This window comes from Coregonus clupeaformis, chromosome 40 (assembly GCF_020615455.1).
Source record: "Coregonus clupeaformis isolate EN_2021a chromosome 40, ASM2061545v1, whole genome shotgun sequence".
Classification (NCBI taxonomy): domain Eukaryota; kingdom Metazoa; phylum Chordata; class Actinopteri; order Salmoniformes; family Salmonidae; genus Coregonus; species Coregonus clupeaformis.
This window is the reverse complement of record NC_059231.1, coordinates 18,705,303-18,728,365: the sequence shown is the minus strand read 5'-3', so window position 1 is coordinate 18,728,365 and position 23,063 is coordinate 18,705,303. Positions and strand designations below refer to the sequence as shown.

General features: G+C 43.7%; 1 protein-coding gene across 1 annotated transcript; it reads left to right on the top strand.

Annotated features, from left to right (window-relative positions):
• Positions 1–21,155, top strand: LOC121555110 (tumor necrosis factor-inducible gene 6 protein-like). The gene is made up of 6 exons (XM_041868915.2): positions 1–168; positions 12,120–12,257; positions 13,403–13,564; positions 19,603–19,831; positions 20,111–20,151; positions 20,294–21,155. The coding sequence occupies exons 1-6, from the start codon at positions 69–71 to the stop codon at positions 20,419–20,421; spliced, it is 798 nt and encodes a 265-aa protein (XP_041724849.1). The 5' UTR covers positions 1–68; the 3' UTR covers positions 20,422–21,155.
• The last annotated feature ends 1,908 nt before the right edge of the window (positions 21,156–23,063 follow it).

The following is a 23,063-nucleotide window of genomic DNA, read 5'->3' as shown; positions in this document are numbered from 1 at the left end:
ACAGCGCAAACGGTAGCAGCTGGGCAGAGGGCATCAACGCGCAGTGCACAGCTCTGTTCACGAGGAGGATGCGCGTCTTCGCTGTCATCTGGGCCATTGGGTTCTTCTTGAAGGAAGCGCAAGCCTGGGGCTTCAGAAATGGAATATTTCATAACTCCATATGGCTGGGTAAATCACGCTTTCTTTGTTACTTTGGGAGCACTAAATCATTAGGCTGCTTTTCAACAAGGATTAATTTCGGAAGTAACTTTTATGCATGCCAACAACTGCGATTGGAAACATTGGCGTTCTGTAAGGACGTTCTCCTGAAAGTTTTCTGTGTTTGTATTTTACAAGATGGTTGTGGAATGTTCAGTTGTAATGTTTAGCACAACTATGCCACATTGGATCTTTCAAAAAGTTGGGTCGTTTGTACAAAGGCCTATAAGAGGCGCCGGTTTCCCTTTGTTTCCAAAACTGAATTTAAAAAATCCTAATTTAGGCTAATTATCGTTCCCATATGTCAGAAAAAGTATTACTTAATGTTCACTTTTCTAAAAGCGCTTTATCTTCAACAGGCTATTGATAATGTTGTAAACATTTTGCATTTTCCCTGATAACACTTTGCCTATGTCATCTTTGCAGTTATGTAACATTATTAAATGGCACATATCACTGTGATGTGTGTTTAGTTAAGGGGTACAGTTGGACACTGATATATTTATGACTGAACACTGCATGAGGTTGACTTGCAAATACACTACTTAATTTTGTCTGAGGGACAAGAAACACACTTGAACAAGAAAGCTGTGCAAACTTCAGAACATTCTTTCAGTGTTCAGTTTAGGGCATAGCAATGAAAGAACAAGGACAGAGTGCTATATCAGTTTGAAGACTCTTCACATTTCTTGTGTAAAACAGAGACTGCTATAACATGTGCCCTTGAAACACTCAGTTTATAGACCAGTGTGTTTATTTTCTAATAATGTTATAGTGCCCCAACCCATTTTAATGGAATGTGTTGTATAGGCTACTTCTGATAGAGTTAATGAGCTCGACTTGCCCACCAGACCTACACACATCTGGAACACAAACTTAACTGCACTCTAAAATGAAAAGGTTCCTGGAATATCTTTTAGGGGTTCTTCAAATTGAAACTGTGGGGGAACCCCTATAAGTTCTTCGAAGAACCCCTTTTGAAGGATCCTCAAATAACCTTTTGAAGAGCCTTTTGGGGTTACTTTTTTTAACTACCCACCTCCCCTATTATTATTAATAATACGCATAACAGTAACACAATATTTTAGTTGTCAGTGTTTATTATGATTTTAGAGGCAAAGCAGAATAAAAAAATCAAAATATGAGGTAAACTCTCAGCAGAGCCCCAAGTCCAATGGGTATATCCTCTGGTGTGTTGATGTTCTCCGTATCCATAGCCAGAATGATTTTGCAGTGCATGGTGATCGAACAGGTTTCCTGTTATATTCATCAGAGGTGTAGGGAGGTTGAAGTCTGTGAATCCCAAAAGTTGTAATTAAACAGATGATTAACAAAACATGCACATGACAGAATTCATACCTTGGGTTTTGTGGTAAATGTGAATGAAAAAAAACTGTTTTGATAATGGTTTTCATACACATACCTTGTCCATAATGTAGAGGCCTATGGGATATTCATTGAAGAGGTAAGGGAAGAGGATGGTAAATGTGATCAGCATAACATACCAATTGACACACCTTTGTATTCCTCCTCGTCTGTATACCTACAGACACAAAAGTGAGCAGTTCAGTCATCTGCACCCAATACAGCTAGCCTTCAACATATTCTTATAGCCTACATATTCTTACCTCTTTGTTGATTGATTTCAATTTGATATCAATTTCGATCATACAAGGGACAAACCATACCTTCTATTGAGGAGATCTTTAAATATTTCAGTTAAGTGCCTGCACCTGCTGTCCTTTCAAATTCAAATCCAAATGTTTCAGTTGGGCAGTTAGGTTCCTGCAAGAACCCACACCAACTAAGGAGGTTCCTCGATGAACCCCACCTCCTATGGGGTTCTTGGAATAACCTTTTTGGGGGCAATTTTCAGTGCCAAGAACCCAAAGGTTTTTCGAAGAACTTTGAGGATCTTAGAAGAACCCTTGTTGAACCCCACATTTTTAGAGTGTGCATGTTTACAGTAATATGTCATGTGACCCAAACCCCCTATATAATTTGGTTCTGCTAATAGTGAGATACACCACACTCTGGGCTTATAATGAGAACGAGGCACCACCTCACGAGGCACCTTGGAGGGACAGTTTGACTAGTAGGTGAAAACATTGGTTTGTAGCTAATTTGGAGTCCACTCCAAGTCCTACAAGGTCATGCATGCGTGATATCAAAACAGCCTCAAAGGAGGACTCCCCATAGGGAATGGCCACTGCCAACAGGGAGATTACAAACACTATGCTTCTGTCATAAGGCTTTCTATCCAACCACAACATGTTACAGAGTTGAAAGATTTTGGCCTATACACCGTGTGTTTATTTTCTTCCGCTATGGACTTCTTAGTCTGAATGCCACTTTGCTTGTTCTAGCTCCCTGAGAAGGATTCCTCCAATCTTGTAAAACATAATATTTTCCGCTTGTTTCCTGTTGCCTGGATACGTATCATTTTAGTTGTCGCCTACACCTTATTTTAGTTATCCCCTACACCTTACCCGACACCCTAGACCCACTACAATTTGCATACCGCCCCTACAGATCACCATTGCACTGCACACTTCCCTATCGTGTCTGGACAAGAGGAATACCTACGTAAGGATGCTGTTCATCGACTACAGCTCAGTCTTCAACACCATAGTGCCCTCCAAGCTCATCACTGAGCTCTGGTCCCTGGGTCTGAACCCTGCCCTGTGCAACTGGGTCCAGTTGCCCAGGTGGTGAAGGTAGGAAATAACACCTTCGCTACACTGACCCTCAACACGGGGGGCCCCACAAGGATGCGTGCCCAGCCCCCTGCTGTACTCCCTGTTCACCCATGACTGCGTAGTCACGCACGTCTCCAACTCAATCATCAAGTTTGCAGACGACACAACAGTGGTAGGCCTGATTATTAACAACGACGAGACAGCCTACAGGGAGGAGGTAAGGATTCTGGCGGAGTGGTGCCAGGAAAATACCCTCTCCCTTAACGTCAACAAAACGAAGGAGCTGATTGTGGACTTCAGAAGACAGCAGAGAGCACGCTCTCATCCACATTGACGGGGCCGCAGTGGAGAGGGTGAAAAGCTTCAAGTTCCTCGGCGTGCACATCACTGACAACATGAAATGGTCCATCCACACAGACGGTGTGGTGAAGAAGGCGCAAGGAGGCTGAAGAAATTCCGCTTGGCCCCTAAGACCCTCACAAACTTCTACAGGTGCACCATTGAGAGCATCCTGTCGAGCTGTATCATAGCCTGGTATGGCAATTGCACCATCCACAACCGCAGGGCTCTCCAGAGGGTGGTTTGGTCAGCCCAATGCATCAACAGGGGCACACTGCCTGCCCTCCAGGACATCTACAGCACCCGGTGTCACAGGAAGGCCAAGAAGATCATCAAGACCTCAGCCACCCGAGCCATGGCCTGTTCACCCCGCGACCATCTACAAGGCGGAGACAGTACAGGTGCATCAAAGACTCTCAGATCCACCTCTACGCAGACAACACCATTTTGTATACATCTGGCCCTTCATTGGACACTGTGTTAACAAACCTCCAAACGAGCTTCAATGCTCAGTTCCCCAGACAGTCAGTTGTTATAGTGTGTCACGTGACTTCCGTCTCGCTTCCGCATTGTCTCCGTGCTGCTCTGCTGTTTGTTGCTACTTGGCTACCTAACAAACTATTCACGTTTTACTTTTAATAAACGTTTAATCAATCTCTGTGTTCAACAAATTTACCAACTTTTTAGTTTTGTCCTCACTCATCTTTTTTCGTTAAACTTTTTCACCCCGGACGTTTATCCCGAGACAGAAGAGTCAGAAGAGTCTTTTTCCTGTGCGTTTTAGCTGCCAACTTTACGTTATTTTCCTTTTTTCCATCGCAACTTTTTTCCCTTATTCAACTTTTTTCACTCCGGACGCTTTATCTGGACATGGTTCATCAACATCTTCAACAGCCGAAGCTAAGTAGTAACATTAACATGATGTCTTCTAATTGCAGTCGCTGTACTCATAATATACAGGAGAATTCTCGCCTTACGGCGAGAATAGCTGTGCTACAAGCCCAGCTTCAGACGCAATCGTTAGGCAAGGGTAATATCAGTGTAGGAAAGGAAGAAACAGCGTCTGTGCCACCAGTAAGTACAAGACAGTAATGTTAGTATAAATCCCCCCGCACAGTCCCCTGAGCCGGACAACTTTCTCATGGCTTCTGGAGGGAAATACTGTTGGAATGCTCAACCGGTGTCGCTCATTCAGCCGACAGAAACCTTCAACCGGTTTTCCCCATTATGTAGCGAGTCGGAGTCTGAGTCTGAGTCTTCTCTAGTCTCTACTCCTCCCGCTACGGGGTCTGAGACTCGAAGGCTCCCACCATTAGCTCTGACAAATTGAAAACCCTAGTCATTGGCGACTCCATTACCCGCAGTATTAGACTTAAAACGAATCACCCAGCGATCATACACTGTTTACCAGGGGCAGGGCTACCGACGTTAAGGCTAATCTAAAGATGGTGCTGGCTAAAGCTAAAACTGGCGAGTGTAGAGAGTATAGAGATATTGTTATCCACGTCGGCACCAACGATGTTAGGATGAAACAGTCAGAGGTCACCAAGTGCAACATAGCTTCAGCGTGTAAATCAGCTAGAAAGATGTGTCGGCATCGAGTAATTGTCTCTGGCCCCTCCCAGTTAGGGGAAGTGACGAGCTCTACAGCAGAGTCTCAGCACTCAATCGCTGGTTGAAAACTGTTTTCTGCCCCTCCCAAAAGATAACATTTGTGGATAATTGGCCTCTTTCTGGGACTCACCCACAAACAGGATCAAGCCTGACCTGCTGAGGAGTGACGGACTCCATCCTAACTGGAGGGGTGCTCTCCCTTATCTACCAACATAGATAGGGCTCTAACTCCTCTAGCCCCACAGTGAAATAGGGTGCAGGCCAGGCAGCAGGCTGTTAGCCAACCTGCCAGCTTAGTGGAGTCTGCCAATAGCATAGTCAGTGTAGTCAGCTCAGCCATACCCATTGAGACTGTGTCTGTGCCTCGACCTAGGTTGGGCAAACTAAACATGGTGGTGTTCACCCTAGCAATCTTATTAGGATAAAGACCTCCCTCCATTCCTGCCATTATTGAAAGAGATCGTGATACCTCACATCTCAAAATAGGGTTACTTAATGTTAGATCCCTCACTTCAAAGGCAGTCATAGTCAATGAACTAATCACTGATCATAATCTTGATGTGATTGGCCTGACTGAAACATGGCTTAAGCCTGATGAATTTGCTGTGTTAAATGAGGCCTCACCTCCTGGTTACACTAGTGACCATATTCCCCGTGCATCCCGCAAAGGCGGAGGTGTTGCTAACATTTACGATAGCAAATTTCAATTTACAAAAAAAATGACGTTTTCATCTTTCGAGCTTCTAGTCATGAAATCTATGCAGCCTACTCAATCACTTTTTATAGCTACTGTTTACAGGCCTCCTGGGCCATATACAGCGTTCCTCTCTGAGTTTCCTGAATTCCTATCAGACCTTGTAGTCATAGCAGATCATATTCTAATTTTTGGTGATTTTAATATTCACATGGAGAAGTCCACAGACCCACTCCAAAAGTCTTTCGGAGCCATTATCGACTCAGTGGGTTTTGTCCAACATGTCTCTGGACCTACTCACTGCCACAGTCATACTCTGGACCTAGTTTTGTCCCATGGAATAAATGTTGTAGATCTTAATGTTTTTCCACAAAATCCGGGACTATCGGACCACCATTTTATTACGTTTGCAATCGCAACAAATAATCTGCTCAGACCCCAACCAAGGAGCATCAAAAGTCGTGGCTATAAATTCTCAGACAACACAAAAATTCATTGATGCCCTTCCAGACTCCTTCTGCCTACCCAAGGACGTCAGAGGACAAAAATCAGTTAACCACTTAACTGAGGAACTCAATTTAACTTGCAATACCCTAGATGCAGTTGCACCCCTAAAAACGAAAAACATTTGTCATAAGAAACCAGCTCCCTGGTATACAGAAAATACCCGAGCTTTGAAGCAAGCTTCCAGGAAATTGGAACGGAAATGGCGCCACACCAAACTGGAAGTCTTCCGACTAGCTTGGAAAGACAGTACCGTGCAGTACCGAAGAGCCCTCACTGCTGCTCGATCATCCTACTTTTCCAAATTAATCGAGGAAAATAAGAACAATCCAAAATTTCTTTTTGATACTGTTGCAAAGCTAACTAAAAAGCAGCATTCCCCAAGAGAGGATGGTTTTCACTTCAGCAGTGATAAATTCATGAACTTCTTTGAGGAAAAGATCATGACCATTAGAAAGCAAATTACGGACTCCTCTTTGAATCTGCGTATTCCTCCAGGGCTTAGCTGTCCTGGATCTGCACAGACTCTGCGAGGGCCTGGGATCGGGAGAGACACTTAAGTGTTTTAGTACTATATCTCTTGACACAATGATGAAAATAATCATGGCCTCTAAACCTTCAAGCTGCATACTGGATCCTATTCCTACTAAACTGCTGAAGGAGCTGCTTCCTGTGCTTGGCCCTCCTATGTTGAACATAATAAACAGCTCTCATCCACCGGATGTGTACCAAACTCACTAAAAGTGGCAGTGATAAAGCCTCTCTTGAAAAAGCCAAACCTTGACCCGGAAAATATAAAAACTATCGGCCTATATCGAATCTTCCATTCCTCTCAAAATTTTAGAAAAAGCTGTTGCGCAGCAACTCACTGCCTTTCTGAAGACAAACAATGTATAAGAAATGCTTCAGTCTGGTTTTAGACCCCATCATAGCACTGAGACTGCACTTGTGAAGGTGGTAAATGACCTTTAATGGCGTCAGACCGAGGCTCTGCATCTGTCCTCGTGCTACTAGACCTTAGTGCTGCCTTTGACACCATCGATCACCACATTCTTTTGGAGAGACTGGAAACCCAAATTGGTCTACACGGACAAGTTCTGGCCTGGTTTAGATCCTACCTGTCGGAAAGATATCAGTTTGTCTCTGTGAATGGTCTGTCCTCCGACAAATCAACTGTACATTTCGGTGTTCCTCAAGGTTCCGTTTTAGGACCACTATTGTTTTCACTATATTTTTACCTCTTGGGGATGTTATTCGAAAACATAATGTTAACTTTCACTGCTATGCGGATGACACACAGCTGTACATTTCAATGAAGCATGGTGAAGCCCCAAAATTGCCCTCGCTAGAAGCCTGTGTTTCAGACATAAGGAAGTGGATGGCTGAAAACTTTTTACTTTTAAACTCGGACAAAACAGAGATGCTTGTACTAGGTCCCAAGAAACAAAGAGATCTTCTGTTAAATCTGACAATTCATCTTGATGGTTGTAAAGTCGTCTCAAATAAAACTGTGAAGGACCTAGGCGTTACTCTTGACCCTGATCTCTCTTTTGACGAACATATCAAGACTGTTTCAAGGACAGCTTTTTTCCATCTACGTAACATTGCAAAAATCAGAAATTTTCTGTCCAAAAATGATGCAGAAAAATTAATCCATGCATTTGTTACTTCTAGATTAGACTACTGCAATGCTCTATTTTCCGGCTACCCGGATAAAGCACTAAATAAACTTCAGTTAGTGCTAAATACGTGCTAGAATCCTGACTAGAACCAAGAAATTTGATCATATTACTCCAGTGCTAGCTTCCCTACACTGGCTTCCCTGTTAAGGCAAGGGCTGATTTCAAGGTTTTACTGTTAACCTATAAAGCGTTACATGGGCTTGCTCCTACCTATCTTTCCGAGTTGGTCCTGCCGTACATACCAATACGTACGCTACGGTCACAAGACGCAGGCCTCCTAATTGTCCCTAGAATTTCTAAGCAAACAGCGGGAGGCAGGGCTTTCTCCTATAGATCTCCATTTTTATGGAACAGTCTGCCTACCCATGTGAGAGACGCAGACTCGGTCTCAACCTTTAAGTCTTTACTGAAGACTTATCTCTTCAGTAGGTCATATGATTGAGTGTAGTCTGGCCCAGGAGTGTGAAGGTGAACGGAAAGGCTGGAGCAACGAACAGCCCTTGCTGTCTCTGCCGGGCCGGTTCCCCTCTCCACTGGGGTTCTCTGCCTCTAACCCTGTTGCAGGGGCTGAGTCACTGGCTTGCTGGTGCTCTTTCATGCCGTCCCTGGGAGGGGTGCGCCACTTGAGTGTGGGTTGAGTTACTGACGTGATCTTCCTGTTCGCTGGCGCCCTTGGTTTGTGCTGTGGTGGAGACCTCTGTGGGCTATACTCGGCCTTGTCTCAGGATTGTAAGTTGGTGGTTGGGGATATCCCTCTAGTGGTGCGGGGCTGTGCTTTGGGCGGAGTGGGTGGGGTTATATCCTTCCTGTTTGGCCCTGTCCGGGGGTTTCTTCGGATGGGGCCACAGTGTCTCCGGACCGCTCCTGTCTCAGCCTCCAGTATTTATGCTGCAGTAGTTTATGTGTCGGGGGGCTGGGGTTAGTTGGTTATACCTGGAGTACTTCTCCTGTCTTATCCAGTGTCCTGTGTGAATTTAAGTATGCTCTCTCTAATTCTCTCGTTCTCTCTTTCTCTCTGAGAACCTGAGCCCTAGGACCATACGTCAGGACTACCGGGCATGATGACACCTTGCTGTCCCCAGTCCGCCTGGCCTTGCTGCTATTCCAGTTTCAACTGTTCTGCCTGCGGCTACGAAACCCCTACCTGTCCCAGACCTGCTGTTTTCAACTCTAAATGATCGCTATGAAAAGCCAACTGAGAGACCTGAGCCCTAGGACCATCTGCCGGGACTACCGGCCGTGGTGACTCCTTGCTGTCCCCAGTCCGCCTGGCCTTGCTGCTATTCCAGTTTAAACTGTTCTGCCTGCGGTTATGGAACCCCCTACCTGTCCCAGACCTGCTGTTTTAAACTCTAATGATCGCCTATGAAAAGCCAACTGAGATTTATTCCTGATTATTATTTGACCATGCTTGTCACTTATGAACATTTTTGAACATCTTGGCATGGTTCTGTTATAACCTCCACCCGGCACAGCCAGAAGAGGACTGGCCACCCTCATAGCCTGGTTCCTCTCTAGGTTTCTTCCTAGGTTTTGCCTTTCTAGGGAGTTTTTCCTAGCCACCGTGCTTCTACACCTGCATTACTAGCTGTTTGGGGTTTTAGGCTGGGTTTCTGTACAGCACTTCGAGATATTAGCTGATGTAAGAAGGGCTATATAAAATAAAATTGATTGATTGATTGATTGATCAAAGCTGGGACCGAGAGACTGTACTCTGCCCAGTACCCTGCCCTGAACCTAGTCACTGTTACTAGCTGGCTACCACCTGGTACTCTACCCTGCACCTCAGAGACTACTGCCCTATGTACAATGAACATTGGTCACTTTAATGATGTTTACATGCTGTTTTACCCACTTCATATGTATATACTGTATTCTAGTTTTTTAATTTTTATTTCACCTTTATTTAACCAGGTAAGCCAGTTGAGAACAAGTTCTCATTTACAACTGGCTAAGATAAAGCAAAGCAGTGCGATTAAAAACAACAACACAGAGTTACATATGGGGTAAACAAAACAAAGTCAAAAATACAACATAAAATATATATACAGTGTGTGCGAATGTAGTAAGTTATGGAGGTAAGGCAATAAATAGGCCATAGTGCAAAATAGTTACAATTTCGTATTAACACTGGAATGATAGATGTGCAAAAAATGATGTGCAAATAGAGATACTGGGGTGCAAATTAGCAAAATAAATGACAATATGGGGATGAGGTAGTTGGGTGGGCTAATTTCAGAATGGCTGTGTACAGGTGCAGTGATCGGTAAGCTGCTCTGACAACTGACGCTTAAAGTTAGTGAGGGAGATAAGAGTCTCCAGCTTCAGAGATTTTTGCAGTTCGTTCCAGTCATTGGCAGCAGAGAACTGGAAGGAATGGCGGCTAAAGGAGGTGTTTGCTTTGGGGATGACCAGTGAGATATACCTGCTGGAGCGCAGACTATGGGTGGGTGTTGCTATGGTGACCAGTGAGCTAAGATAAGATGGGGATTTGCCTAGCAGTGATTTATAGATGACCTGGAGCCAGTGGGTTTGGTGACGAATATGTAGTGAGGGCCAGCCAACAAGAGCGTACAGGTCACAGTGGTGGGTAGTATATGGGGCTTTGGTGACAAAACGGATGGCACTGTGATAGACTACATCCAATTAGCTGAGTAGAGTGTTGGAGGCTATTTTGTAAATGACATCGCCGAAGTCAAGGATCGGTAGGATAGTCAGTTTTTTACGAGGGCATGTTTGGCAGCATGAGTGAAGGAGCCTTTGTTGCGAAATAGGAAACTGATTCTAGATCTAACTTTTGATTTGGAGATGCTTAATGTGAGTCTGGAAGGAGAGTTTACAGTCTAACCAGACACCTAGGTATTTGTAGTTGTCCACATACTCTAGGTCAGACCCGCCGAGAGTAGTGATTCTAGTTGGGTGAGCGGATGCAAGCAGCGTTCGGTTGAAGAGCATGCATTTAGTTTTACTAGTGTTTAAGAGCAGTTGGAGGCTACGGAAGGAGTGTTGTATGGCGTTGAAGCTCGTTTGGAGGTTTGTTATACAGTGTCCAATGAAGGGCCAGATGTATACAAAATGGTGTCGTCCGCATAGAGGTGGATCCGAGCGTCACCAGCAGCAAGAGCGACATTACATTTACATCATTGATATACACAGAGAATAGAGTTGGCCCGAGAATTTAACCCTGTGGCACCCCCACAGAGACTGCCAGAGGTCTAGTCAAGGCTCATCCTAAATAACTACTGCTATACACACCTTTTCTATTCATATACTGTCTATACAGTATATTTATATTCCGGACTCTGATGTTGCTCGTTCTGATATTTCTTAATTCCTTTATTTTTTATACACTGCTCAAAAAAAAAGGGAACACTTAAACAACACAATGTAACTCCAAGTCAATCACACTTCTGTGAAATCAAACTGTCCAAGCAACACTGATTGACAATAAATTTCACATGCTGTTGTGCAAATGGAATAAACAACAGGTGGAAATTATAGGCAATTAGCAAGACACCCCCAATAAGGGCATGACCGGTTTGGCGGTGGGTCAGTCATGGTGTGGGGTAGCATTTCTTTGGGGGGCCGCACAGCCCTCCATGTGCTCGCCAGATGTAGCCTGACTGCCATTAGGTACCGAGATGAGATCCTCAGACCCCTTGTGAGACCATATGCTGGTGCGGTTGGCCCTGGGTTCCTCCTAATGCAAGACAATGCTAGACCTCATGTGGCTGGAGTGTGTCAGCAGTTCCTGCAAGAGGAAGGCATTGATGCTATGGACTGGCCCGCCCGTTCCCCAGACCTGAATCCAATTGAGCACATCTGGGACATCATGTCTCGCTCCATCCACCAACGCCACGTTGCACCACAGACTGTCCAGGAGTTGGCGGATGCTTTAGTCCAGGTCTGGGAGGAGATCCCTCAGGAGTCCATCCGCCACCTCATCAGGAGCATGCCCAGGCATTGTAGGGAGGTCACACAGGCACGTGGAGGCCACACACACTACTGAGCCTCATTTTGACTTGTTTTAAGGACATTACATCAAAGTTGGATCAGCCTGTAGTGTGGTTTTCCACTTTAATTTTGAGGGTGACTCCAAATCCAGACCTCCATGGGTTGATAAATTTGATTTCCATTGATAATTTTTGTGTGATTTTGTTGTCAGCACATTCAATTATGTAAAGAAAAAAGTATTTAATAAGATTATTTCATTCATTCAGATCGAGGATGTGTTATTTTAGTGTTCCCTTAATTTTTTTGAGCAGTGTATATTTTTTTGTGAGTATTGTTAGGTATTACTGCACTCTTGGAGCTAGAAACATAAGCATTTCGCTGCACCTGCGATGTGCAATAAATCAAATTGTACGTTTTTTTTTTTTTCCTGGACAGAGCAAGCCGCTGGAGTCTACCACAGGGAATCGCGTAATGGGAGATACCAGCTGACTTATAAGGAAGCCAAGGCTGTGTGCAAATACGAAGGAGGGAAACTTGCCACTTACGATCAACTGGAGGCTGCTCGTCAGATAGGTTTGCAATGTAATAACCCCCCGGAAAAGACTGGAGGACCATAACTCACAAGCAGCAATATGTTGCCAATAGGATTCTGTCAATGACTTTCAGCATAAGCACTGGCAGTTCATGAGTGAGCCCTGAGTTTACAAAATGCCATTACCACTGTTGATTAACAACGCCTCACAGTTTGCCTAACAGCACATATAACCAGTTTATATTAGCCAACCATGTGGTCACTAGTCTCACTGGTCAAGCATTGGCAGGAAGAGATGTGTTTATCTTGCCTTTTTCCATGAAATCAATTAAATCAATCAAAGACGTCTTGCAACTACAGCTCCTACAGCCTGTTGCTCTGTGGGACTGCAGCCGGTCCCAATTTGCTCGCTATCACTTCCCCTTGGGCCTAACCCTTTGATGTTTGCAGATCTGAAGGGTAAATAAGCAGTATAAGGGCATGGCGCTTCCACCATATTCCCTGCACTTTACAGCTCTACAAACATCAAAGGGTTAGGACCAAGGGGTGGGTAGGGAATTGGGCCGGCTGTAATCAGAGGCCTCTCAAGTATTGTAAGAACGATAACACCTGCCTAGCTGGGTAACGATGCTAATTCCCATGGATGGCAGACAGATTGAAGCCCGACTAGGCCCTGGGTCTCAGGATCTGATACTGGGAAACCACCACTCGTCTGGCCATAGGGCAGCTCAGCTCTAACCACAGACAATCAACCTAGGAGGCCTGAGTTTTTATCTCTCCTGCCTTTCCTGACTGACTGTGGTCCACTGATTGTGACTGGAGGCTTTTTAGATATATTGGAGTTCATTATGCTTTACCCCCACCACCCACCAACCATCCCCATCTGCATTCCCATCTGTAATTGCAGATGCAATGTCACTGGAAGTCAAATTTTTGACAGGGATCATAGCATTTCCAAAGACTTGGTTTTGTTTTAAGGATATGACCAAGCCGAATGGCTGGTGATAATCCCATATTCCCATGGATCTTCTGTAAGAGTGTTTTATCTGTGGTACTAAGATGGGTGCTAGCTCTAGAAACCAAGCTCTCTTATGGTTTTACCAATGTGACACTCTTTTCTTAGCCTGGAAGCAATGTGAAACTTTCCGATTGTTTACCAGGCTAACTCTTTGCCCCACTGTCTTAGGTTTACATGTGTGTGCGGCTGGATGGTATGACAAAGGACGTGTGGGCTACCCCATCGTCAAAGCCGGTGCCAACTGTGGTTTCGGCAAGGTTGGCGTCATCAACTACGGGTACAGGTTGAACAAGAGTGAGAGATGGGACGTCTACTGCTACAACCCCAACTGTGAGTAGTAAAAACATGACAAATAGGTGGTTTAGGGAATCCTCTGTGTGTTTGTTTAATGGTTTAATCGACCATGAGTGTCCACCATATGAGTGGTGTGGTTGAGTCAAACAGCCATTGGTTTCTAATGGCTGTTTGGGGGTGTGAATAGTTGTGCACGCACACATTTTGTTTTTTTGTCTTATTTCTTGTTTGTTTCACAAAACATATTTTGCATCTTCAAAGTGGTAGGCATGTTGTGCAACTCAAATGATACAAACCCCCAAAAAATCCATTTTAATTCCAGGTTGTAAGGCAACAAAAGAGGAATATTTCACTTTCAGTTTCACTTACTTAGCTAGCAAATGCAGCTAGCTAGTTTAGCCTACTGAAACACCCTGCTCAAACAGAGGGATGCTATGTTAGCTAGCTGGCTATGACTTTCCAACACAACACTTGAACTCTTCCAAGTCAAGGTAAGCTTTTGGTATTACTAATTTATTGCCACCGAGGCCAGCCAGTGTAACTGCTTACTGACTGCACACTAATGTTACTGCATGATTGTAGGAGGTGTATTAACGCATTAGTTCTATTAGCTATGCTGACTATGACGTTACTTTAGCTAATATGGTGACAACAATGTAGGCTGTGTGTAGTGGTTTGGCTTGGAAAAGTGTTTTCGCCTGGTCACATACAGCTGTGTTGTGCATTGAAGTCCACAAGCAAAGGGAAGAGGTGAGAGGAGGAGAGTGCATAGATGCGAGAAGGAATACAACGTGGCTGCTATGAAAGTAAACTGTATTTACGCGTGATTAGGGCTGTATTCATTCCGCCGATTCTGTGAAAAACATTTCTTAAACGGAAGCAAACAGGGATAACCATGCATTATCCAATAGAAACTCTTGTTTGCAACTGTTGGACTAATGATTACACCCTATATCAGCTAGATGCAGGCAAGAGTGTGCAAGGCGGTATTGAATGTCGCTGTGTGCACCCACGTTGGAAACTTTCATTCATAGGCTAGGTTGTAGCAACCTCATTATGGGTATAGGGAAAATTTGAGTATCATGTAGTAGCCTAAACCTATCACTGTTACATTGAACTGGGTGAATGGAATATGAATGAGAGTCATCCAATATGCTATAATAGAAATAAGGTCATGCTCATTGTTACAAACCCCGTGGCTTTAAAAGTCTAGGGTGGATGGAAAAGAGACCTGTAACATAACTCGTCCAGTCTCCCGAGTGGCGCAGTGGTCTAAGGCACTGCAGATGCAGTGCTAGCTGTGCCACTGTCGTAGCCGGCTGCGACCGGGAGACCCATGGGGCGGCGCACAATTGGCCCAGCGTTGTCCAGGGTAGGGGAGGGAATGGCCGGCAGGGATGTAGCTCAGTTGGTAGAACATGGCGTTTGCAACGCCAGGGTTGTGGGTTCGATTCCCATGGGGGGCCAGTATGAAAAATATAAAAATAATGTATGCACTCGCTAACTGTAAGTCGCTCTGGATAAGAGCGTCTGCTAAATTACTTAAATGTATGTAAAATGTAAATTAGAATCGTGACACGGAAACAGAACAAAAATACACCGACAACCATAAGCTACCGTCAAACACAAAATGTTTATTATGAACACACGGTAAAGGTTTGGGGAAAAAGGGCTGAGCAGGATCCAAGAAATGAAACAATAGTGTAAAAAAAAAACTAAACTGATCTTGCCTGCCTCAAGAACCGCTAAGCTACTGCTAACCATACAAAAATACAGTGGGTGGTCCGCTCAGGTCTAACTAGTGTTTTTAGACAATGTTCTTTCTACGGGTAATGTATGCCCAAGGGCAACTTGCTAAATCCCCCTTTTCCCAGGAACACACAACATAGTTACCATATAGAGTAACCAGCAAATTAGTGAGTACACTAAGAACAGTACACCACAGTATCCATACTCACAAACGAAAAGAGTCTCTGTCAGCAAACACAACTGACTGGCTTTTAAAACAATAGGATGTGTGATGTGAGTGAAAAACCAGAAACAGGTGGTGCAATGCAGAGGAATATCCACTGATTGGTCCACCTCAGCAATCAGCAGACAAACGGATGTCGGACAGGTGGGACACCCCAACGACCACCAATCAGGAACACAAAGGACACCTGTGATTAGGGCAGAAGGAGAGGAAAAACACAAACACATACAGGATACCTGTATCCGTAACACTCATGAAAAGAAATCGTCCTCCCTCAGCTTAAACGGCACTGACCGCCACTGATGGAATTAGTCCACTGCGCCACCAGGATGGGGCTAGCATGCCATGTTTTTTACACATACAAAGCTGTTCATTTTAGTCTATTCAAACAGACCCCATTTCAAAGGAAACAAGCACTCATTAATATCAGGTGTGGCCAATAAGTGGGTGCGGCCAACACACCTGAACAGACTTAACAAGATGGAGGCTAGAGAGTTTTGTTGATGCTGAGAACGGAATGTATATGTTTTTAAACACAATTCTTAGAACGTTCTCTGAACATTAATAAAGTTTTCTGGTGGTTTTTCTGGAAAGTTTTCTTAAAGTTCTCGGAACAATTTGAGAACATGACTTTAAATGGAACCATGATGAAACCTGTAGGAAACGTTATGCTGAAGTACTGAAATTACCACAGAAGAACATTGTTTCTTAACATTCTTTGAACTATTTGAGAACATTCCCAATGTCAAACCAGTTGGAGAACGTTCCTAGAACATTGCCAAAATGTTAATAAAAGGTAACCATGTTTTAACTATCCTGCACCATTCCCAGAAAGTTGTGGGAAGGTTGTATGTAAAATAGCCATAGGACAGCCATGCTCTCACCAAGCTCTAAGAAACATTTGGATCTCAGAACGTTATTTACTAGCTGGGGCTGGACTGTTTAACGGTGTGTCAGCCTTATGGAATGGTGAGGCCGATGTGGATAATTATACAAGTCTGTGGGTGAGGCAAAGAAACACTTCAAGGTGTAAAGCCTATTAGGGACAAACTGAAACCCTAATGGCCCGAACATCTCTAGCTGATATGTAAATCTAATACATTTATAGATTGGAGCGGCAAAGCAACACTTTGAGGTGTAAAGCCAACAAGGAACACAGTCACTTAATATCCAATGGCTGTTACTTGTCTCTGTATGATATGAAAATGTAATACTTTAAGTAATGTGGTAAGAATCCAGTCTTTAAACTACCCAATGGCTGTCGGGACAATCCTTGTCCAGCAGGGAAACTAAAAATACAAATTGTTGCATTATTTGAGCTTTATCATTTACATTTTTAAATACTTTAAATATTTTTCATTTCAATGTTGGCTCAATGCCTGGAATTGCCCTTGTCCGGAGCAAAGGATTCCAATTTCAAACTCTACAGAAAAGTGTTTAAAATTCTAAAAACTGGCAATAATGATTATTAACTGAAAACGTATCTTATGTAGTTTCTTGCAATAGCCCTATGTGACTTTAAAGTCAATATTTCTCTCAAAAGGATGTGTCCAGAGATTTGGTCAACACTGTCAGATTTGTCTAAAATGAATCAGGAATGAGCAGGGTCAGCTATACCATAAGGACCTCTTATTCATGTCCTCATTACATGTACAGTGGGGGGAAAAAGTATTTAGTCAGCCACCACGCAAGATCTCACCCCGTGGGGTCAAAATGATCACAAGAACGGTGAGCAAAAATCCCAGAACCACACTGGGAGACCTAGTGAATGACCTGCAGAGAGCTGGGACCAAAGTAACAAAGCCTACCATCAGTAACACACTATGCCGCCAGGGACTCAAATCCTGCAGTGCCAGATGTGTCCCCCTGCTTAAGCCAGTACATGTCCAGGCCCGTCTGAAGTTTGCTAGAGTGCATTTGGATGATCCAGAAGAGGATTGGGAGAATGTCATATGGTCAGATGAAACCAAAATATAACTTTTTGGTTAAAACTCAACTTGTCGTGTTTGGAGGACAAAGAATGCTGAGTTGCATCCAAAGAACACCATACCTACTGTGAAGCATGGGGGTGGAAACATCATGCTTTGGGGCTGTTTTTCTGCAAAGGGACCAGGACGACTGATCCGTGTAAAGGAAAGAATGAATGGGGCCATGTATCGTGAGATTTTGAGTGAAAACCTTCTTCCATCAGCAAGGGCATTGAAGATGAAACGTGGCTGGGTCTTTCAGCATGACAATGATCCCAAACACACCGCCCGGGCAACGAAGGAGTGGCTTCGTAAGAAGCATTTCAAGGTCCTGGAGTGTCTTTTATACTGATAACAAGTTCAAACAGGTGCCATTAATACAGGTAACGAGTGGAGGACAGAGGAGCCTCTTAAAGAAGAAGTTACAGGTCTGTGAGAGCCAGAAATCTTGCTTGTTTGTAGGTGACCAAATACTTATTTTCCACCATAATTTGCAAATAAATTCATTAAAAATCCTACAATGTGATTTTCTGGAATTTCTTTTCTCATTTTGTCTGTCATAGTTGACGTGTACCTATGATGAAAATTACAGGCCTCTCTCATCTTTTTAAGTGGGAGAACTTGCACAATTGGTGGCTGACTAAATACTTTTTTCCCCACTGTAGTGCAACAAGACCACTAATGATCTGGAAAGGTCTCTACAAACAATATTGGAATCACCATGGTCACAACCATAAATTGTCAGCTCCATCTGCCTGATAGATTAAGATAGAATATGAATTTTGGTCCAAATATGTTACATTTAATTAGTTTTTAGAGTCCTAAAGCAACTGAGGAGAAACTAAATTGCTACTGTGTATACCACTTGAATGAATAAGAAGAATTATATATTTTTTGTCAACTCAAAACTGCTGTATTGAGGCCTGTTTTCATGGTGGAGAATGATATATGACCACACAGTGCAGACACAGTGCAGGGGAGTTGGGAGTTGGCACCACGTGACGACTGTACTCAACATGGAGGAGGTTGCCTCATTGGATGAGATAGCTACCTTGAGTGATACTGCCTGTGGCCCTGGTCAAAAAGTAGTGCACTACAAAGGGAATAGGGTGCCATTTGGGAAACCGGCACTAATTTTCCCCCTAATTGCCTGTGACTTTGAGGATGTATGGTTCACATTTCACAAATGATGGTTGAATTGCATAAAAACAACTCTTAATTACATGAATTTTCCTTCTACAAATCCTAGAGATCTAGGGGAGCTTTTTGATTTCATTTTCACCCAACTGCACATGTGGAATGAATTGTGTTCATTCAAAAGACAAAGGAGTCTTTTTTCAAACTTTTCTTTTGTTGTATTTTTTGTATTTTACCCCCCTTTTTCACCCCAATTGCGATCTTGTCTCATCGCTGCAACTCCCCAACAGGCTCGGGAGAGGCGAAGGTCGAGTCATGCGTCCTCCGAAACATGACCCGCTAAACTACGCTCCTTAACATCCGCCCGCTTAACCCGGAAGCCAGCTGCACCAACGTGTCGGAGGAAACACTGTTCAACTGACGACCGAATTCAACCTGCAGGCGCCCGGCCCGCCACAAGCAGTCGCTAGAGCGCGATCAGCCAAGTAAAGCCCCCCCGGCCAAACCCTCCCCTAACCCGGATGACGCTGGGCCAATTGTGCGTTGCCCTATGGGACTTCCGGTCACAGCCGGATATGACACAGCCTAGGATCGAACCTGGGTCTGTAGTGAAGCCTTAGACCGCTGCGCCACTCGGGAGGCCTCAAACTTTATTTCTAACTTCATTCAGTGGTCACATCAGAGAGAACAACACAAGCCAAAACAATTCCCAGATTTTAATTTATCATAATGCATTTACGTATGATGACAGCAAATGTAATACACAATGATAGTTTTTGCTGAAATGTTTTGCTTATATGATATCATTACTCTGGAGTCTAAAGCAAAAGCCAGTGTGCATAAGATTAACTTTACTTTTATCTATGGACATTACCCATTACAAAGTCTTCTTTAATCAGCTAAAGTATTAATCTATCTCATCTAATAAATATAGCTAGCTTTTATCTCTTCAGTATATTTCCTCATCCTGTCTCCTCCTTCTCTCTCCTGGTCCACAGTGAAGGAATGTGGAGGTACTCTGACAGACCAGCAGAGGATCATCCAGTCACCTGGTTACCCAGAGGAGTACCAGGATGAGCAGATCTGCTACTGGCACATCCGCGTGCGCTATGGACAGAGGATACGTCTGCACTTCCTGGAGTTCGACGTGGAGGAGGACACAGGCTGTCTAGCAGACTTTCTAGAGATCTATGACGGCTATGACGACATCTCTGGCTTCGCCGGAAGGTGAGGATCCAGGTTTTGATTGAATGTGCCTTTGCATTTAGTTTTAGTTTGTTGAGTTCACATTGTAATAGTTGATTCAGGGTTGTTAGTCTTATCCAAGATGACAGGAAGTTTCATTTTACTAAATGTATTGATACTCACATAGACTCACAAGACTCGTAAGACTCATGTCTTTTCCCACAACATACTGTCATAACATACAGTAGGCTACTGTCCTCTAGTGGAGTTTTGTCTGACCATGTTGCTCTACTATCAAGTAAATATATGTATTATTTCCAGATACTGTGGAGATTATTTACCAAATGATGTAATAAGCACAGGTATGCACAAACAATTCCTATTTTATTGCCATATTAAATACTTATTATTATAGATTTTTAAAAAGCTACAGTACATTTCTGGCATTGATAACCCTTTTTTAATCATCAATTGTTTATTGATTTCCGTTTCTCTCTCCCACAGGGAATGTGATGACACTAAAGTTCCTGTCCGATGCCTCTGTAGTCGCAGGAGGCTTCCAGATGGAGTACATTGCTGTGAACGCTTCTCTCCTCCACTTCCAGAATGACACCAGCTGTTGCTTCACCTGACCAATGTTTTTTTTTTTTTTTACATTTCAGTCATGAGTTTCCATAAGCACACATCACTTGCGCTATGCAGTATAACAAAAATAATTACTGAAAAATATAAATCACCAAAATATACAATATAATATACTGCGCTAGGCAGTAGGCACTGCAAGCCCCGGGAGTGACGCGGTGCCTGGTTCACAACGCAGTGGACCACTCACGTCCCCCACCCCTACAGCACCGGTTATGCCACGTTCAAAACAACTGGTAACTCGGAAAATACAAGCTCCGACTGGGAAAAATATTTTGAACGGTCATCCAACTCAGAATTCCAAGTCGTGTTTCCGACCTGAAGATCACCGACGTCGTGATTTGATCTCGTTTTTTTTTTAGTTCCCAGTTGTCTTTAAAGCACCAATAGATGTCATTATCGCCACTCAGCAAAACGCCTGTCACTCAGTCAGAGAGTTTGGGTATTTGGAACTTCTAACGAAAGAGTGCCCCAAAACAAAAAGGAGCAGGTTGAGGCAACAGGGAGGTGGAGAGGGCAGAACAGCCAGAAAGTCTGTGCAGAAGCAGCAGAGTTAACCACAGGTTTGTGCAGGGTTGGTGGTAGCTAACTACACTGAACAAAAATATAAACGCAACATGCAACAATGTCAAAGAGTTTACTGAGTTAAAATTCATATAAGGAAATCAGACAATTGAAATATATTCATTAGGCCCTAATCTATAGATTTGACATGACTGGGAATACATATATCAATCAATCAAATGTATTTATAAAGCCCTTTTTACATCAGCAGATGTCACAAAGTGCAATACATACACCCAGCCTAAAAACCCAAACAGCAAGATCTGCATCTGTTGATCACAGATACCTTCAAAAAAAGGTATGGGCGTGGATCAGAAAGTCAGTCAGTATCTGGTGTGACCACCATTGATCTCATGCAGCACGATACATCTCCTTTGCATAGAGTTGATCAGGCTGTTGATTGTGGCCTGTGGAATGTTGTCCGACTCCTCTCCAATGGCTGTGTGAAGTTGCTTGATATTGGCGGGAACTGGAACACGCTGTCTACATATCGATCCAGAGCATCCCAAACATGCTCAATGGGTGACATGTCTGATGAGTATGCAGGCCATGGAAGAACTGGGACATGTTCAGCTCCCAGGAATTGTGTACATATCCTTGCGACATGCTGAAACATGAGGTGATGGTGGCTCAGGATCTCGTCGCAGTATCTCTGTGCATAGCAAAATTGCCATTGATAAAATGCAATTGTGTTAATTGTACGTAGCTTATGCCTGCCCATACCATATCCCCACTGCCACCATGGGGCATTCTATACACAACGTTGACATCAGCAAACTGCTCGCCCACACAATGCAATACACACTGTCTGTCAGTTTCCCGGTACAGTTGAAACCAGGATTCACCCACGAAGAGCCCACCTCTCCAGTGTGCCAGTGGACATCGAAGGTGAGCATTTGTCCACTGAAGTTGGTTACGACACCGAACTGCAGTCAGGTCAAGACCCTGGTGTCATAACTTGCCCTCATGGGCTGAGGATCAAAGATGCCTGCTAGGCAAAGGTTTGAACACCCCCTTTCATGTGGTAAATTCCTTGCAGAAACTTTCTTTTCCGTGCCATGCAGTATTGGGAGAGGGAATTTCCCTACGAGACAAAGGAAGTCTCCCGCCAAGACTCCAACATCCAAAAGTGGATAATGAAACAATATTCCTACTTAAAGGAATGTGGGAAATTGTCGTTAGGGACTTAAAGAACAATCATGTCAAATTCGTTACTATGTTGTGATATCATTAAAGACGGTGGAACAACATACAGCTGAAGTCGGAAGTTTACATACACCTTAGCCAAATACATTTAAACTCAGTTTTTCACAATTCCTGGCATTTAATCCTAGTAAAGATTCCCTGTCTTAGGTCAGTTAGGATCACCACTTTATTTTAAGAATGTGAAATGTCAGAATAATAGTCGAGAATGATTTATTTCATATTTTATTTCTTTCATCACATTCCCAGTGGGTCAGAAGTTTACATACACTCAATTAGTATTTGGTAGCATTGCCTTAAACAATTTAAACTTGGGTCAAACGTTTTGGGTAGCCTTCCACAAGCTTCCCACAATAAGTTCGGTGAATTTTGGCCCATTCCTCCTGACAGAGCTGGTGTTACTGAGTCAGGTTTGTAGGCCTCCTTGCTCGCACACGCTTTTTCAGTACTGCCCACAAATGTTCTAAAGGATTGAGGTCAGGGCTTTGTGATGGCCACTCCAATACCTTGACTTTGTTGTCCTTAAGCCATTTTGCCACAACTTTGGAAGTATGCTTGGGGTCATTGTCCATTTGGAAGACCCATTTGCGACCAAGCTTTAACTTCCTGACTGATGTCTTGAGATGTTGCTTCAATATATCCACATAATTTTCCTTCCTCATGATGCCATCTATTTTGTGAAGTGCACCCGGCCCTCCTGCAGCAAAGCACCCACACAGCATGATGCTGCCACCACCGTGCTTCACAGTTGGGATGGTGTTCTTCGGCTTGCAAGCAACCCCCTTTTTCCTCCAAACATAACGATGGTCATTATGGCCAAACAGTTCTATTTTTGTTTCATCAGACCAGAGGACATTTTTCCAAA

Coding starts and splice junctions, on each gene's coding strand:
- LOC121555110 (XM_041868915.2), top strand. CDS start 69: ATGCGCGTCTTCGCTGTCATCTGGGCCATTGGGTTCTTCTTGAAGGAA. Junction 12,258..13,402: donor GGAGGCTGCTCGTCAGATAG/GTTTGCAATGTA, acceptor CCACTGTCTTAG/GTTTACATGTGTGTGCGGCT. Junction 19,832..20,110: donor ATCTCTGGCTTCGCCGGAAG/GTGAGGATCCAG, acceptor TATTATTTCCAG/ATACTGTGGAGATTATTTAC.